General features: G+C 37.0%; 6 protein-coding genes across 8 annotated transcripts; 3 read left to right on the top strand and 3 right to left on the bottom strand.

The window, feature by feature from the left end:
* Positions 1–62: 62 nt before the first annotated feature.
* Positions 63–1,755, bottom strand: LOC132786187 (transcription termination factor, mitochondrial). Its single transcript, XM_060792649.1, has 4 exons — positions 1,208–1,755; positions 592–1,021; positions 383–533; positions 63–323 (listed from the first exon to the last, which is right to left on the bottom strand). Exons 1-4 carry the CDS (start codon positions 1,659–1,661, stop codon positions 90–92), a joined length of 1,269 nt encoding a protein of 422 aa, XP_060648632.1. The 5' UTR covers positions 1,662–1,755; the 3' UTR covers positions 63–89.
* Positions 1,756–4,129: 2,374 nt separating this feature from the next.
* LOC132798533 (uncharacterized) lies at positions 4,130–5,785 on the top strand. The gene is made up of 2 exons (XM_060810421.1): positions 4,130–5,151; positions 5,217–5,785. Exons 1-2 carry the CDS (start codon positions 4,195–4,197, stop codon positions 5,655–5,657), a joined length of 1,398 nt encoding a protein of 465 aa, XP_060666404.1. The 5' UTR covers positions 4,130–4,194; the 3' UTR covers positions 5,658–5,785.
* A 12-nt stretch (positions 5,786–5,797) lies between these two features.
* Positions 5,798–8,524, bottom strand: LOC132798534 (defense protein l(2)34Fc). 2 transcript variants are annotated; one of them, XM_060810423.1, is made up of 3 exons: positions 8,460–8,524; positions 6,219–6,532; positions 5,798–6,154 (listed from the first exon to the last, which is right to left on the bottom strand). In XM_060810423.1, the coding sequence occupies exons 2-3, from the start codon at positions 6,525–6,527 to the stop codon at positions 5,981–5,983; spliced, it is 483 nt and encodes a 160-aa protein (XP_060666406.1). In that variant the 5' UTR covers positions 6,528–6,532; positions 8,460–8,524; the 3' UTR covers positions 5,798–5,980. The 2 variants fall into 2 exon arrangements, with proteins under 2 accessions (XP_060666406.1, XP_060666405.1); XM_060810422.1 differs by having other exon boundaries at positions 8,456–8,517.
* A 668-nt stretch (positions 8,525–9,192) lies between these two features.
* Positions 9,193–9,819, top strand: LOC132799003 (uncharacterized). The gene is made up of 2 exons (XM_060811101.1): positions 9,193–9,376; positions 9,428–9,819. The coding sequence occupies exons 1-2, from the start codon at positions 9,193–9,195 to the stop codon at positions 9,739–9,741; spliced, it is 498 nt and encodes a 165-aa protein (XP_060667084.1). The 3' UTR covers positions 9,742–9,819.
* LOC132799000 (nucleolar protein 10) lies at positions 9,703–12,243 on the bottom strand. Its single transcript, XM_060811097.1, has 4 exons — positions 12,080–12,243; positions 11,622–12,023; positions 10,841–11,562; positions 9,703–10,785 (listed from the first exon to the last, which is right to left on the bottom strand). The coding sequence occupies exons 1-4, from the start codon at positions 12,143–12,145 to the stop codon at positions 9,801–9,803; spliced, it is 2,175 nt and encodes a 724-aa protein (XP_060667080.1). The 5' UTR covers positions 12,146–12,243; the 3' UTR covers positions 9,703–9,800.
* Positions 12,244–12,320: 77 nt separating this feature from the next.
* LOC132799002 (ras-related protein Rab-14) lies at positions 12,321–16,520 on the top strand. 2 transcript variants are annotated; one of them, XM_060811099.1, is made up of 6 exons: positions 14,939–14,956; positions 15,023–15,136; positions 15,201–15,381; positions 15,443–15,625; positions 15,683–15,863; positions 15,925–16,520. In XM_060811099.1, the coding sequence occupies exons 2-6, from the start codon at positions 15,031–15,033 to the stop codon at positions 15,934–15,936; spliced, it is 663 nt and encodes a 220-aa protein (XP_060667082.1). In that variant the 5' UTR covers positions 14,939–14,956; positions 15,023–15,030; the 3' UTR covers positions 15,937–16,520. The 2 variants fall into 2 exon arrangements, with proteins under 2 accessions (XP_060667083.1, XP_060667082.1); XM_060811100.1 differs by lacking the exon at positions 14,939–14,956 and adding an exon at positions 12,321–12,675 and having other exon boundaries at positions 15,683–16,520.
* Positions 16,521–16,844: the final 324 nt, after the last annotated feature.

The following is a 16,844-nucleotide window of genomic DNA, read 5'->3' as shown; positions in this document are numbered from 1 at the left end:
TTTATTATTCCTACTAGCAAAAACTTGCTCAACATGATCTTAACAACGCTTTACACAAGGAAAGGAATCAGTCATTGATAAATATTAGTTTACTCTGCATTTGTATGCTTTGAGTGGCTGGTCCATTGTTCTAGGAATTTATTATATTCACGCCTACTACGACACACTATAACCAAGGAGGAAGGTCGACAGCCGAACGATGCCAATTCGTTGAGGCGCTCCTTTGTTGTCTTTAGACTGTGACATAAAATACGCGGCACTTGAGCAATTTCAAAGCGGGTGAATTTCGCCTCATTTAGCAAATAATCCAGCACCTCCTTGATCTAATTAATATACAATAAGGCTTAATTATAATATGGAGAAATTGATTAGCCCATTTTACCTTTGTAACACGAACTGTGTGCACTTGCGGATGTCTGTCCATAATGGCTTTGGCTTCGTTTACATTGAACTCCAGTCGATGCGCCAGATATTCTACAACTGAGGAGAATTTACCCAACACCTGCAGCTCATCCAGCGAAAGTTTCAAAGACCTGTACAAAGTACCTACAATATAGTATAATTGCTACTGGATATAAAATTGGATCATACCGTTGCAAAATGGGCTCTGGGCAACGAACCATCCAGGGCATAATTTTGTCCTTTTTTGCACGCTTGGCGCGTTCCAGACGCAGCTCAACAGATTTGGGTGTATAGCGAAAGGCCCACAGATCCTTCAGTATATTAATGGGCGACACATTGTAGTGAATCATATGCTGCAGGTTCTTCTCAAACATGTCATATGGCATTTCCAATATGAACAAACGTTTGCACAAATACTTGGTGACAATCTCTGGACGTACGCCTAACTTATCGCTTATGTAGTAGACGCGATTCTTCTGGGAATAGTCGCCAGTTTCGGCATTTAAGGCGGTTACCAGTTTACGAAGGCGTGGGACCGTTAGCCGCAGAAATGGCACAAAGTGATTAATGTCGTCCATTTTCATTGTTTTAATTACATCCAGTTTGAACCCCAAGCGTTCTATAACAAATTAAATTTATAGGTACTTTAGTTAAATGTCAACGCATACATATATATATTTATATAACATTCTGAAGAGGTCTGAAGATAGCGACGACAAATAGCAAATTTCTTGAATGCTGTATTCTCTAAAAATGGCTATCTATAATAGAGCATCTCGCTCTCAAATTCCTCGTTTCAACTTACTCTGGTCTAATGCTAAGAGCCAGGGATACTCCACAAAGCTATGTTTGGTAATGCCCTCCAGTATCAGGGTATCCAGTGTTTGAACAAGGCATCGATTGCGATAGAAGCGTTGCACTTGTTCATCACTCACAATACGCTGTACTTCGTCTTCTGTGAGACGGAAGCGTTCGCGTAACGCATCAATTAAAACGCTTATACGACTGCCGGTTTCCAGGTTCGCTCGATATGGCACATAGTCGTTGTCCGTCTCGTGTCCCAGGGATGTGGCGTGACTGCTAATCCGTGCAGATGACAGTGACAGCTTATTCGAAACCGAATTATTCGCATGTTCTTCGAATTGTGTAAACAGCGCGCGACGTGGTCTCGTTGCTAGTACGGATGATGTTGTAGGCGCTTTTGAGTAGAGATGCAGTTTGAGAGCGCTCTCAAAACTGCGTATCAAATTTCGCAACATATTTTATGTAGCTTCTGTATATTTAAGCATTTAATATAATTCACTGAAATTGTATAAACATTGTGGGCGCTTGCAAAATATTAATATAACAGCTGTTTCACAGTTGCGTTGCTATCGATATATTTTTCGGAGCAACCTGGCCGCCTGGAAAAATATCGATGAAGCGTATCTTTGTCTCAGAAGTCGCACAGTATGGATGCATTTTTGGCAAAAGCCAGCAGCATCCTAGGTGGTAGCCGTGAAACGTCACGAAGATCGTTGTGGCACGGCGAATTGAGGTATTAAAGCCGGAGCAGATGCTCAAGTGTTTCCTTAACTCCCGGCTCGTTGCATTTCCTGCACTGGTCACTGTTCGTGATACCCAACTTTGCAGCATGGACAGCCGACAGACAGTGACCAGTTCAAATGCCTAGCATTAACCTGCAGTCTTTCGTTGAAAGCTGCATGACGAAATTGGTTAATTGAAGCGCACATCAGCCTTGCAGTTTTGCACGAATTGGTATTGCGCCAACTCGCATCCCACTGAAGTCTAGAGCGCACTTCAATTTCTCGGCCTAGAGTTCGCAGGGATATAGGAACGTTGCCTATGTTACTGACGTCGAGCCCTACCCCCTCTTCGGCGAGAGTGTCTACGATCTCGTTGCCATCGATGGCCTGGTGGTTTGGGATCCAATAGATACGCACGACCGCAGATGCATTCAGCGACTCTATTGCTCTTCTGCTGCTCAGGACAAGTTTGGATTTGACCACATCAGGAAACCACTTCAGAACCAAATATTAAAACAAAATAAATTGATTATCAATTTGAAAGAAGCCGAAAATTGTGAAATACGAAACTTTTTATTAGTATTTTTAGTTTTTCATTTTATTTTGACAATATTAAATTTTCATGTTTCTTGGTTTTTTTTTTTGCCTTATATTAACATTACAACAATAACAATAAGAATCATTTCAGGAGATTCCCCACATTTGCCAAATGTTTGAATTTTATATTTGATTTCCCATATATTCCATTTTGGTACTTGAAAACTCGAGAATTACTTTAAAATCGCGTTCCTTTAAAGTCTCATAAGACTTTTCATCGACTAAAGCATTAAGATAATGTATAAAACTATATTGACTACAATGGATTTTTGATCTATTTCCAAAATTCCATTTCTCGGTGCACAAATTGTTCTGGGCTTTTATCAAACGCTGAATCGACTCATTAGTCAAATGTTGGAAACGATCGATGTTAATACGCATTTTTTGTGTCGGTGGAAAATGATCTTCTTCTACTAGCTTGATATCAAAATCACAATTCATCTTGATAGATTTAAAGTGAAGTCGAATCCATTCGGCTGCATTGTGATTGGCGCATTGAACCATCAACCAAAAATCCAACCAGTTTATTCCTTTGAAGTGTGCATGCGGTCCGTTGTTGGAGATAATAATAGTCTTCCGAATCGATTCCTTTATCAACTCTGACTGTTCCTCAGTCAGTGGAGGGTTTCCTTCCGGAGCTACAAATCCCAGTTTCACAACCTTATCTTCCATGCTTATTGTTGCCTCAAGCACCACTTATTGGTAAATGAAGCACCGTTGTGCCGCTTTCGACGCAATGTCGTTTCGATCGATAACACGGCAGTATGCAAATTATCGATAGTGTCATGTATTTGTTATAAAATAAAACAACTTTCTTTAAAATAATTTTTACTTAGTCATAAAATTAATGAAAATTCTTTTGACGTTCAAATGTATATTTAAAAGTGATAAAACTGCAGTTACTATACATTTTTTTTGTATTTACACTAATTAATATTTATACACATCGCATAAGTGCGCTAAGGTTAAAATCGAAATTCCGAACTCTGCTATATTTTGCCAGTAACCGCTATCCATATTGTAAATAGATTAGTGGTAAGCTTAAGCTTCGAAGTTTAACTGAGGTATGCTTTTAATATTTGTGAAGTATTTTCGAGTTACATATGTATATTAAAATTAATTTCCTGTAAGTGCTCCAGCTTGCCGAAACCAACACTGAATTGAGCTCAAAAACTTTGAAAATATCTGTTTCGAAATAGCTTTATTGAAAGAAACACGACAAGACGATTAAATTTCTCAATGTTTATCGAACACTGTGAATTGTAAATATGTGGAGTTAATTAATAAATTAAATTCATATATCGGAAAACTAATTTTTTTCTGTTCCTATTCTTCAGTGAAATTGTTAATTTTGGCACGCCTACACAGCTAATTGAATGATTCGACATTGGTGTAGGCACTTGCATCCTAGAACAGAATCTATCAATGAAATGCTATTGGTGTAATCAAAAATAAAGCAACAAATTAACTTAAGAAACTTTAAATTAACTTTCTTTAAATAAATGTTTGAATTTAGAAGGAACTATAAATTATTCAAAAGTAAATAAATCTTTGCAAAATATATCGATATACAGTATGCGGTATAATTCCATGCTCCGCACTACAAAAGAAGTGATACTTTTATAGTATCATAAATGCTCTCCCATCACTAGGAAGTAACCGAATTTTAATGCAAATAAATTGCGCATTAAATATGTCAGTCATCTCCACTCGCAATATTTCATATGCATCATCAATGCAATGCTACGTTTGCATATACAATCAGGCATGTAAATTGAAAACAAAGCAACTTGCCAAAGATGAAACGATACCAGCTAACGTGGAATGCAGGGGATGCAAATTGCAACGTTATTGTAGCTTAAAGCATCTTATTGAGGATCGCGAGCATCACGAAGTTTGTGGAGTTTTAACAAAATTGCAAAAATCACTGAACATTGCGCATCCATTGCTGTTGAATGATCATCCCCATAGACGCATGGAACTGCAGCGGACTGTTGCACAATTGATGCTGGCGACGCGTCTCAAACTCGGTCGCAAGTTGACACCACGTGAGCGACAACTTATTGGTTATCCCAGCTATTGCATGGTATGCTATAGTCTGGACACATTAACTGCCTGCAGTCGCTGTGAGGCTGTGGCATACTGCTGCTCAGAGCATCGGCGCCAGGATCGTGATTATCACACACGTGAAGCATGCGACACTTTGGCGCTTTATTATTCCCCATATCGCTTTCTCGAAAGCCAGTTAATAATTGCCAACTTTAAGCTGCCATGCGATTTAGAGCAGAGTTGTTTGGTCGAAGCATTTTATCGTGCCACCAGAATGGAGATAAACAGCCAGCCATGGAGCTGCTTAGAGGACTATGAGAAATACGCGGCATGCTCATCCTTCAGCGGCATCAGCAGCATTTGCTTGGCTCTCACTACTATTACATTTGTGGCTGCACCGCATGAGACGCTCCACATTTATGTGGTGGGTGCAACTGAAGAACACCGACACTACTTTCAGGAGATGCATCTGAAGTTCTTCTTTCTTCAATATCAATCTATTTGCCAGCTGGTTGTTTCCTTCATTGGCCATGAACTGAAACCCCAGGAGGAAGAACTGGTCATATTTAACTTGAAGGTAATTCAAAAGGAATTTAAAGATAAATTTGAACTTTAAACTAACCGACTCCAATTGCTTAACAGGGTAGCAAGCGTAAAGTTTTCAAACGCACATTTTCGATGACTTTTGTCCAGTTTGCCAAGTGCCATAAGGTGGACCCTGTGCTGATTATGATTTATAATCCAGACTTTTCTGCACTAAAAAAACTTGAAAAACTTGTACCAAACTGTCCACATCTTCCCAATCTTAAAGATTCATATTCTTGGAATTCATGCGTTCTAGAGACACTTTATATCTATAACGTTCCCATATGTATTACTTCTCTAACAAAGATGCAGTTCCACTCGAATATTGCGTTTCTTAATGAGATCGCCTCTGCGTTTGAGATCGAAATAAATAACGCCTATGATTGCGAGGAGAATCCGTACCGTGAGATCTTACCTTATCCCAATCTTAATCCTGATGATAGTGAAACAATCATATACGCGAACAACTATTTGAAAGTTATTTATACCAGCGTATAAATTTAATTATATTTTTATCATTTAAATTAAATGCAACATGTTTTTATCATTTATTTCATATATAAAAGAACATTTGTACGTGATCCACTTATAAATCAAAATGTACTGAAATTTCGAAATAAAAAATCCTCTTAGTTTTTATGTTTTGTAAATGACTTTATTGCGAAAATACTGTTTTCCTACACGAATGTGTTGAAACATGCACAAAAATCATGAATATTTATCACAAGGATTCCATTAGCCTTCAAATAGTCCAGTAAACAAAAACAAATGGGAAATCAAAGAAATGTAATAAGTAATTTTGAAAAATTATTGCAACCAAATTATGCTTCCACAGTAACGTCCTTGGTGACACGTCCCACCCAATAAACGAATGAAGATTGAACCACAGATGCCATGAATTTGACGTTGCCTGTGTAACCCGCTGGTGGAATCCACTCAAAGGTCAGACCGCTCAGTGGACTGCCCTTCTTAGCATTCAAATGGGTCAAAGTGTCCTAGAATGGTTTCAATATTGCCTTAAGTTAGATGCTAAAAACTCGATTGTAATTGGCAACTTACCTGAGGTCCCGAGCAGTCCAAAGTCTGAGAGTGCTCTGTGTCCACAACCTTGAATTGTCCCACCACACGATTCTGTCCGTCGCGTGCCTGAATAATAAAGCCCATGAACTCATCGCCACCCAAAGTAAGGGTCAGCTTTTGACTGTTGCGGACATGAGATGAACCAGAGATGCTATATGGTGGCTTCTTAGTCTGCAGTTGTGCACCATGTTGGGGTGTAAGGTCACCACAGGCAACTTTTGGAGCACCTTCGGAGTAGGCATGAGCACTGGCAGCCAGGCAGACGGCAATCAAGAGCAAGCGGAACATTGTGGCTAAAATTAGGGAATTCATGAAAAATATTTAAATGTGTAATGAACTTTTAGAAGATGATGTGGCTTAAAAACCCTTATTAATTTACACACTTTACTAATTTTTATAAATAAAAAAATGTAAAATAAATATAAAATATAATTGTTTGTATTCGTTTAAACCTGCGTTGTTTAATAATAAGGGTAAAAATTTTAAACAAAATTGAATATCTGAAAAATCTTTTTTATTATATTTTCAGTTTTTGTAAACTTGTTTTTAAAGTCAAAACCTATCTCTGTAAATTTTGTTGCAGTTGTAGTAGTGCAACAAAGTATGGCTTTCAGCAGTTGGCGAATTAAAATAATCAGAAAGCCGTATTCATTAAAGATCAGTATTTATTTGCATTTACTATAATTGCATATGCTTGTTTCGACTAATTAATCAATTAGCATTGGCGCTGAAGTGGGTCTAATAATAAATTTTACACTTAGTTTTGCCCTTGGCCAGCTTAAGATTGTCAACAACTGCTTGTTCCAAGATTTCTTGTTGCAGCGACAAAACTGGTAATAAATAAATAATATACTATGTAAAATCTTCTCGTCAAATTTGCGAATTCAAGCACGCTTTGGTCATAAATCGTTTCGAAGAGTACAATGACATATTATATTTGCTATATACAAATCAAACGTATGAGATGTATAGCGTAATAATTATAAACCTAACCAAGTTGCATTTGTATGCTGATTAAAAAAGTTTTAGATAAAAAAACAATCAGAAAACTGGTTTTTGGGCTATTAGAAATGTAATGAAAATCACGTTTAGAGTACAATTCCAGTACACTATAAAAAAGAGAAGTAAAGATAAAGTAAGAGCGGCCAATGTTAGAATTACGCACATTATTTCCTGAATTATAGAAATCGTGAGCGGAGCTAACTCAAGTTTATTCACTTCAAGTTCAAGGCAACAAGTTGTATAACCTCCATTAGATCTCACAAAGCAATCAATTCACACGCCGACGCAGTCGACCATACAATTGGTTAAGACCTTGTCGATGATGTCCAAAGACCCAAAGAGAAGCAGATAACGAAAATGTCAAGCCAGTTTGTTAGGCGACTACAACTCAAGTCAAGACAAGTCAAGCCAAGCCTCAAATACAAATGGTATATGTTCACGTCAAAGTATCTTTGTTATATGTTAAAGTTCAGCACTGGACAAGTTGGCGAAGCAACATTAATATTTATATTCTCTGAGGGTATAGCACTTCGTGTAAGTGGAACTATAAATAATATAAATTATTTAACAGCAAAAGTAGTTATTACTATCCGTCTGCTCTTAAGTCTGTCCATTAATTATATAATATCTACAGGATATTGTGAAGTCAAACACACTCGACTAATGCGTTCTCACTTGTCTATTTCTTGTTATAGTGTCAATTTTTTATTTTCTTTTTTTTTATAAAATAAAACCGGTTACTTTATTTGTTTAAATAAAACATCATCGGCTTGGCGTATTTCTTTCGCCACAAAACCTCAATTATCGAGTTTTGTAATGGTTGGAAAAACTGTGCTGTTGTTATTTCTTTCGAGTTCGGTTCAGTGAAGCTTAAAACACGCATTCAGTATATTCAAATAACTATATCTATATAGTATACAGTAGCTATTGTTTAATGACACGCAACATTTAAATGAGAACTTTGAAAACAATATACAAATGTATAATTATCATAAATTTAGTAACATTCATGGTCAATTAAGAAAACCATTGTTTTGATTTTTAAGTATTCCCAGCACTATTCGAATAATTAGTTTTAATGTTAGTTTCACTCCTTGGACATACTAATTATGTCAATAATCCCCCTTAGTGATAATCCAGTACGTATTCCTTTTATAAATTATCTTTAAAATTTAAGGGCACCACACGTTTCTTGAATTGACTTTTAATAGTACCTACCACTGAACGATACAACCACGCGGCACAAAGGAAAAACTTGAAATAAGCTGAAAATTCTACTACGACTCTCTATTTATACTAAAAATATAAAGCCCATCCATAAGCCGGTCTACTGAAACTATAATAAAAAAGCTTTTAAGACCGGTCAGAGCCGAGCTTTAGTCAAAAAGCTAACGAATAACAAAGAGCATTAAAGCTCATCGATACTTCGACTTTAAATTGGGAAATAAACAGAAATAGATTCAGGAATCCGTTCTATAGAAAGTGCAATGATATCTGCGACCATCGCTAAACGCTGACTAAGTGTTTACTCTGAATAATAAATAGTTAATACCAGACAATTAGCACAGATATCAACTAAATTTCCGCTAATAAATCACGACTTTTAAATTGAAACTTTTGTGCAACATTTAAGAGTACGACAAGTGTTAGATACGATATTGCTAATGTGTATAGTTTAAGGAGCTTGAATGAGAACAAAGAAAACGATCTAGTGAAAGTTAAAAAATTTGTCTGTTGCATGTAAAAAATTAGTAGATTATTTTCATTACCTTTTATATATACAGTTTTGGATAAAAGATTTGAACCATTTTCCGACCATTTTTTATTCTCATAATTAGTTCTCGAATCGAACCTTTGTTCTAGAAGCGAATGGCAATCAAATAATAACCTAAGCAATCCATGTTTGAAAATTACTATTCATAAATTTGTTTTTGTTTCTTTCATTTCTATTATGGGTGCAGAGCAATCAGCATTGTTAGTCTGCACACAAACTGGAAAACCGGAAAATCCTCTCAAACTTCCCAATGCTGAGCAATATTTCCAAATGTATTTTGATAAAATGGCTGAACCTAGAACAGGACCTGTCACAGAAGCCCTGCTACATTTAATAGCGAACGTGCCACAACAGTCTTTATGTAAGTTAACGGAATAATAATAAATCAACTTATCAAATTTTAATTACTCAGCTGAAGAGAACGAAAATATGTATGCCAAACCTTTAGAGCTGGGTTTTGGGTACCAAAATGATAATTTAGAGGAAGCAAGTGATGGCAAATCGGAGCAAGAAACAAATGTTATGTCTGACGAATCCAATTCACTTGATGATTCTTCCGACAGTGATGTTAGTATAGAGCCCATTTCCAGTCATGGCAATTGTAATTTTAAGCTAATTCCCTTGGATTTAAATCCAATTGATTTACTCGATATTGACGATCCTAAAATGCAGTTTCAAAATGAATTTGTTATACGAGTTGGTGACTTAGCCAATGAAGATAGTTGAGAACGAAAAATTTACATAAATTAAAATATTTTATGTAGCAAATGTTTGATTACAAAGTCCTACTTAAAATTAACTTTTTTCAGTTTTAACGATTTAATTGGTCTCACGATGCCGCGCCGTTCTTCGCGATGCTTTTTCAGTTCCGCCTCACGTTTCTTTGCAATGTGCTGGGATTTCTTTTCCCTGTTTATTTCAAATGTCATTTGTCGATTGCCAATTGAGCGGCCCACATTTGTCACTTGGCCTTCCAAGCTAGTCATGACACGTACACGATCCTGCAGACTGACCTGCTTGATGCGACGCTGTAGCTCAGTGTTGCCCTGCTCTTTGTCGATAGCTGTTAGTTTAAAGTTCAGCTTATTCAATGGTGGTGCGCTAGTGTTGCTATTGCTGTCACCATTGACATTGGCCAGTGGAGACACATAATCATCTGGTCCATCAGGTTCTTCTTCCCCGTTCTCTGCCTGTTCCTCTTCATCGCACTGTTGTTTCACTTGTTTATAGGCCTGTTTCATTTCCTTCACATATTCTCGTCGGTCATCATCATCCGAGGATGCCTCATCACCACTGCTCTCCTCGGAATTGCTCTTCTCGAAGCCAAACAAATCTTCATCGTTATCACTTTCTTCGCGTGTTTGCACCTCATCCGCGTGTAGTTCAGCGACATGAGCAACTTCAATGCGCTGCTTCAGCTCCTTGGCCTTTGATTTGTCCAGGCGATTCAGCACAGGAGCCAGTAAGCGATATTCCTCAGCTTCTTTGTTGACAGCGAAATCGGTGTTTTCGAACATGGCCTTGAAACGAGAATCTTGCAAAAGATTGGGCACATTGCGTTGCTTGGCGCTGTTTGAAGGATTCGCCTGTTCATCCATAATCTTAAGGGCCAGCTCTTTGTTGACCTTTGGCAACTTCGATTCGATTTGCAAGCGTGACTTGCGCTCACTTTCAATCTCTTGTCGCACTTTCTCCTTGCGGAAGCGATCGAAGGCAAACGGCTCTACCACAGACTTGGCCTTGTTGTAAAGACGAACATTCATAAAGTATCTGAAAACATAATTAAGTTGAATGAGGGTTAAAGAAAAATGTTTTTATGACTTACCCATGCATGTAACCCTTGAGTAGATTACTTCCAATCAAATGTTCCATGCCCAGTTCGGCGAGCTCCTTTTGTGTCACAAACTGATAGTCATCGTAGACATTTTCCACCACCTCAGATTCAATCTCCTCAGTGAGATTGTCTAGGAATGCGCACCAGCGTGGCGCTGGTCCCATGGCTGGTACATAGTATGTTAGCATTTTGACATCCTCTTGTGCCAGGAAGAACATTCCCGAATCGGGAATAGTGCAAAAATCATTGAACGATGTCGTCGACTCCACGTATGCTATTTGTTTGCCCGTTTGCTCATCCCACAACTTTAATGTTGCCTCATCTAAGCTGTAAACAGCATTTTGAGCTGGATTAAAGGCCAAGCGCTTGATGGGCAAATTGTTGAGATGATTTTTGGTGAGTAATGGTTGTCGAGAGCGTATATCATAGAGCAGCACATGTCCAGAAGCAGTGCCAACGCCCATATGAAGTCCATTGCGGAATTTAAGTGCTGTGACAGAAGGAAACTCTTTGACGCCCGGCAGTTTCATAGCCACATCCAAGGTGGCGCAACGCTGCTTGCTGCGCGGATCCCAGGCCTCGACTGTGCCCTCTTTTGTACCCACCACAAGCAGATGATGCTCGGGATTCACTTCGCAGGCATTCAGGCAGCTGGCATCTGTCTCGTAAGGCTGTAGGAATTGACCACGCTCCAGGTTCAGACGATAAATATCCTGTTAAAAATTGTATACTTTAATAGCCTGCTGGATTATTATTATTATTAATTACTTACCCTGCCCACACCCACTATAAACATATCACAGCTGGGTTTATGATACTTCATATCGCGACCGAAACGCGGAATGCGTAATCTGTAGTGACGCCCATGTGCGGCATGGATTTCAACATATCGATCACATTGGAGGAACACCATTTTACTATAATCATCGCTAATCACCTCAAATGTGGTCACCTCCGAGTCGAAACACCGTTCGAATTTGATGGAAAGATTGGAAACCTCAAAGCATTTAACACGTGGCTTATAGGTTCCGGTGGCTAGAATATATTGCTGATCCGGACTCATGCGTATGCTGGTGCAAACGCCGGGCATATCGAAGTCCTGTATGAGCTCTATTTGTCGACGAGAATCCCCCTTTTTCATAAGCTGTGAGCGCTTGCGACGGTCGGTAAGCCACTTTAAAGAAACGTATTAATTATTGTTTACATTGTATTGAAGATGCAATGACTTACATCTGGCACCGATTTGCCGGCGCTCAAGTTGTAGATTTTCACATCATTCACTTCGTTGACAAACATTACTGCATTTTAAGCACACAAATCTATGTGTATTAAACTACAAAATACAACACGTGCGGTATCAACACAGTGTTGCAAAAGAATAAAATAAAATGTATACAAACGCCACCTTCCAACCCTAGCTTTGAGTGCTACACAGCTGTTCAACAATGCAGCAGTTTATAACACTTTGTGCAGCAATCTGGCAACGCTAGAAAATTCGTCGCTACAATTGCTAACAAGAAAAACGCAAAAGAAATTTGCTGCTGGTTCAATCTTTGCAGATTATTAATATACAATCTAAGTGATTTGCATATTTGCCCGTATATTTATGCAAGTGGTCGAAACGGAATAAGCACATAACTGTGCTTGTGTTTTTACGACGACAGTGGGTGAATTGAAATATACAAACAAATACAGACGCGATTTACATATACACACAAACACACATACGCTTTGTACACCCCACACAACCCCGTGCTCGTTGCTGCCACCCTACATTCCGTCTGCTCCCTAGCTCAACTTAAAATACACACAAAAAACCAAAAACGGTGAGTAATATGCTTGTTGGGTTGCTTTTAAGCCAATTATAAGACTTTGTAGATTTTGATTGCAATTAATATAAAATACAAGTTCTTCTCATGTGTTGCCATCAGAGTGGAGGGGGCGGTCGCTGATTTCTAATATAATGACAACTTTCCCTTGTACCATAAAAATTACTCGTCATATGTTGTTGTTGTTGTTGTTATGGTTGTAGGGCAACCCACTTTTCCTCTCTCGTGTCTGTAATTGATATTAGGGTCTTAGTCAACACCCCCCAATTGTTGTTGTTGTTTTTGTCTAGTCTTCTGGCTGGGCGCGCCTTGTGTTTAGTTTATCAAATGGCGGGGCTTTAGGGAATACTCACATAAACGCACACATACACACATACACATCGTTCAATGTATGCAAATATTTTTAATTATTTTTCCTTCTACATTTTAAAGTTATCACCAAGTTCCATGCATAGCTGACACAGGCACAGCTTAAGTTTTTTATACTAGGTATTAATATTTTAGAAGGGCATTCTAGTTTAGTGACAGCGGAAAATATTATCTTAATCAATTCAAAATAAAACCCCATTTCAGTAAAAACATTAATAACAACTTTACAATATTAAATATTTTGTTACGGTCGCTTTATAAAAAAAAGTTTTCGAAATCTTGAATATGTTCAAACACTCAAATGTTATATATCATCTTGAAGTGGATAAAAGGTGTCTCAAATTCGATCACTCTCAACTGTTGCTTACTCGTTATTACTAAGGCAATACTCTGAGTCAACCTTCAGAGTAGCGATTTCCTTAGAGTAGCACCAGCTTTCATTCATTGTTCTCTGATCTGACTGATAAGACGAAGAACTCAATCTACATATATTGAATGCGTCGCACTTCATATAACAATGTTCTATATGGATGTACTGATTGTTGTTTAACTAGCATACAAAACCAAGAGAACCCGAATAATGATATTTTTGACATTAAAAATGTGTTACAATAAAGCAATAAAGATTTTAAACAATGATTGTCCAGTTATATTATTAAAGATGTAAACGTCTGGTGATAAATATATAAATTATTTGTTTAATTAGAATAAAAAAAAAAAATTGTTGCTCCGATTGTTCCTAACGTATCATAAATTTAATCATTTATAATAGCCTTTATATTCAACTAAGGAGAAAATATATTGGTACGGGAAATTCAACATTAGACGCTAAAATAATTGTGCCTTTATTTTTGCAATCAAAATTAAATATATTCTACAATTTACAATTTATTTCTGTGTGAATAATATCAAATGTGTTTTAATAAGTATAGAATTGCTTTTATCGCGATTTAAAAAAAAGAATTCGTCGAAAAAAACATAGTAGGGGTATATGGGTACATTAGTAATAATTTCGAGGTTGGAAAACAAGATAAAATGTATGCATGTATTGTGTAGTATTAAATAATCGTTAACATTACTTAATTGTTATCTATGGTTGCAACATGTGTTTAACAAATTACAAATAAGTTTTGTTATGTTTCTGTAAAATAATTAACTGAAATGACACATGAGATGTATAAATATTTTAATATATTGTTATGTTGTTGTTATTTAAACTGAACAAATTCCATAATAAACAGGATTGATTCACCTAAAAGACTGATGTGCGCAAACTTGCATTAACTGCGTCATATTCTTTAATGTGATGCACTCATATTTTGAATATTTATTTGTATATTTATAAATGGTCAAATAAGTCATATTTTTGCTCCTTTTCTTAAGACTCGCAATTTATTTTACTTATCACTTAATCAAAAATTTATTTAAGTTTGTAATGATCAGTAAAGATCAATTGGGGTAAATTGATATGAACACTATGAGCTTGAAAACACAACTATCTGTCGAGCTGCAAGTAGGGTTAAACCCCTTAAAATAAAATAAAAAACTGACACATACTTTAAACAAGTGGTTTGTTGGAATACAGTAAACAAATAAACTGGCCTGCTGTTCAAACACATGCTTCAAGCCCTCCGAAATGGGGGCAGAACAGCAAACTCCGCTGGCGACATGCCACAAAAGACAGACAACCAGAACCAAGAACCAAGCGACGCTGAAGCGAATTAATGCACCATTACAATTCTTGATAAACGAAAAAAAAAAACTCAAATTGTGTATATATATAAATGCACCTAACAGTTATTGTGTTGAGTAGGTTGCCAAATGGGCAGAAAAATGGATGCCAAACGGCCTAAAATATGTCGTGTTGTTAACAAGCTATATGATCGCTTTGACTACTTTTTAGAAAAATGTGCGAGTGATGCAACTAAAGATGTATCAAAACATTACAGTTTTGTTTTTTTTTTTTCGTTGACAGGTCCCACGATGACTGCAGCACCATATAACTACAACTATATCTTTAAATACATCATTATTGGTGACATGGGCGTGGGCAAATCCTGCCTACTGCATCAGTTTACCGAGAAGAAATGTAAGCACAATATGAAGTACAATATTAGATCGATATTTCAAATATATTAAATTCTTTCTGCTAGTCATGGCCAACTGTCCGCACACAATTGGCGTTGAGTTTGGCACACGCATTATCGAGGTTGATGACAAGAAGATTAAACTACAAATTTGGGATACTGCTGGCCAGGAACGTTTTAGGGCCGTTACTCGATCGTATTATCGCGGTGCTGCAGGTGCTCTAATGGTTTACGATATAACTAGACGGTTAGTCCACAAAACAAAAAACAATATTTCAAATTTAACCTAATAATAATTTTCTCGGCAGTTCAACGTATAATCATTTGAGCAGCTGGCTCACCGATACTCGCAATCTCACAAATCCCAGCACTGTGATTTTTCTCATTGGTAATAAATCCGATTTGGAGAGCACACGAGAGGTGACCTATGAGGAGGCCAAAGAGTTTGCCGACGAGAACGGACTCATGTTCTTGGAGGCCAGCGCCATGACGTAAGTGTGAGACTTCAAATGCTGAGGGATACAATTAAAAATATCTTATTTAAATAGTGGCCAAAATGTGGAGGAAGCATTTTTGGAAACGGCACGCAAAATCTATCAAAACATACAGGAGGGTCGTCTTGATCTAAATGCATCTGAATCGGGGGGTGCAACATCGACCGTCGCAACCATCGCGGCCAAATCTCAGCAGCGAGGCAGCACATGTGAAGGATCAGTGCTCGTGCTAAATGTATTAACTTTATATACATACGCATAGATTATAATAACAAAAATCTAACTTTTATTTTTAGCGCAACTCGTAATCATATTGATTTCTTATCTATCAAAACCAACATGCAACTAATATGCAATGAAACAAAAACAAAACCATGTATGTAGTTAAATGATTGGATTAAGTCGAAAAACAAAAGTGTGAACAAAAACCAAAATATATAAACGTCCCCATATGACAAACAAACATTTAGGTAACTAGTAAGTTAAACATAGAATTTGAATATCTACATTGTATTGTTGCATTATTTCTATCTCTCATTGATCGTTGGCATTGTATTGAAACTGTTTGGATATTTAGAAAACCTAAACGTAAAAACGCAAAACCAAATGCATATAGAAATATGTTGGATGTTAGCGAATATGTTTCTCATTTCAATACTGCAATACACAAAACATTTTATATTTCTATTTTCTTTTGTTGTTTTTTTACATCACACAAATTTGTTAGAAATAATCTGTATATATTATAATATGTATCCTTCTTTAAAGCTCATTTTGTTGAACGTTGTGTGTAATGTAACAAATATTTGAAGGCAACCACTGTTATATGAATATTAAAGACGTATTTAACGCATAATGCTATATAGGAAATAAAGAACGATTTATTTATAAATCCCCCACAATTACACACAAATAAGCAACCCAATAATGTTTAAAAGGTATCGAAAGCGCGCTTTTCACAATTCGCATCTAGCTTGTAAAATGGCAACTCTGGAACTAAAGCGATGGACTGACTATCGATAACAGCTGTGGGCATGCAAATAATTTGAATTGAATGAAGCTCTAGGCAACAAAAAATGTTGACTCCGTATATAATCCGGTTTTACTACAGATTTCTGGGCATGCATAGATGAAGTGTCAATCAGCGGCATTAAGCAATTTTTTGACTAGACTTGGCTTTTTGCGTATGATGCAAAACAAAATCTTTTATGCTAAT

This window comes from Drosophila nasuta, chromosome 2L (genome assembly GCF_023558535.2).
Source record: "Drosophila nasuta strain 15112-1781.00 chromosome 2L, ASM2355853v1, whole genome shotgun sequence".
NCBI lineage: Eukaryota > Metazoa > Arthropoda > Insecta > Diptera > Drosophilidae > Drosophila > Drosophila nasuta.
This window is presented reverse-complemented; position numbering and strand designations above follow the sequence as displayed.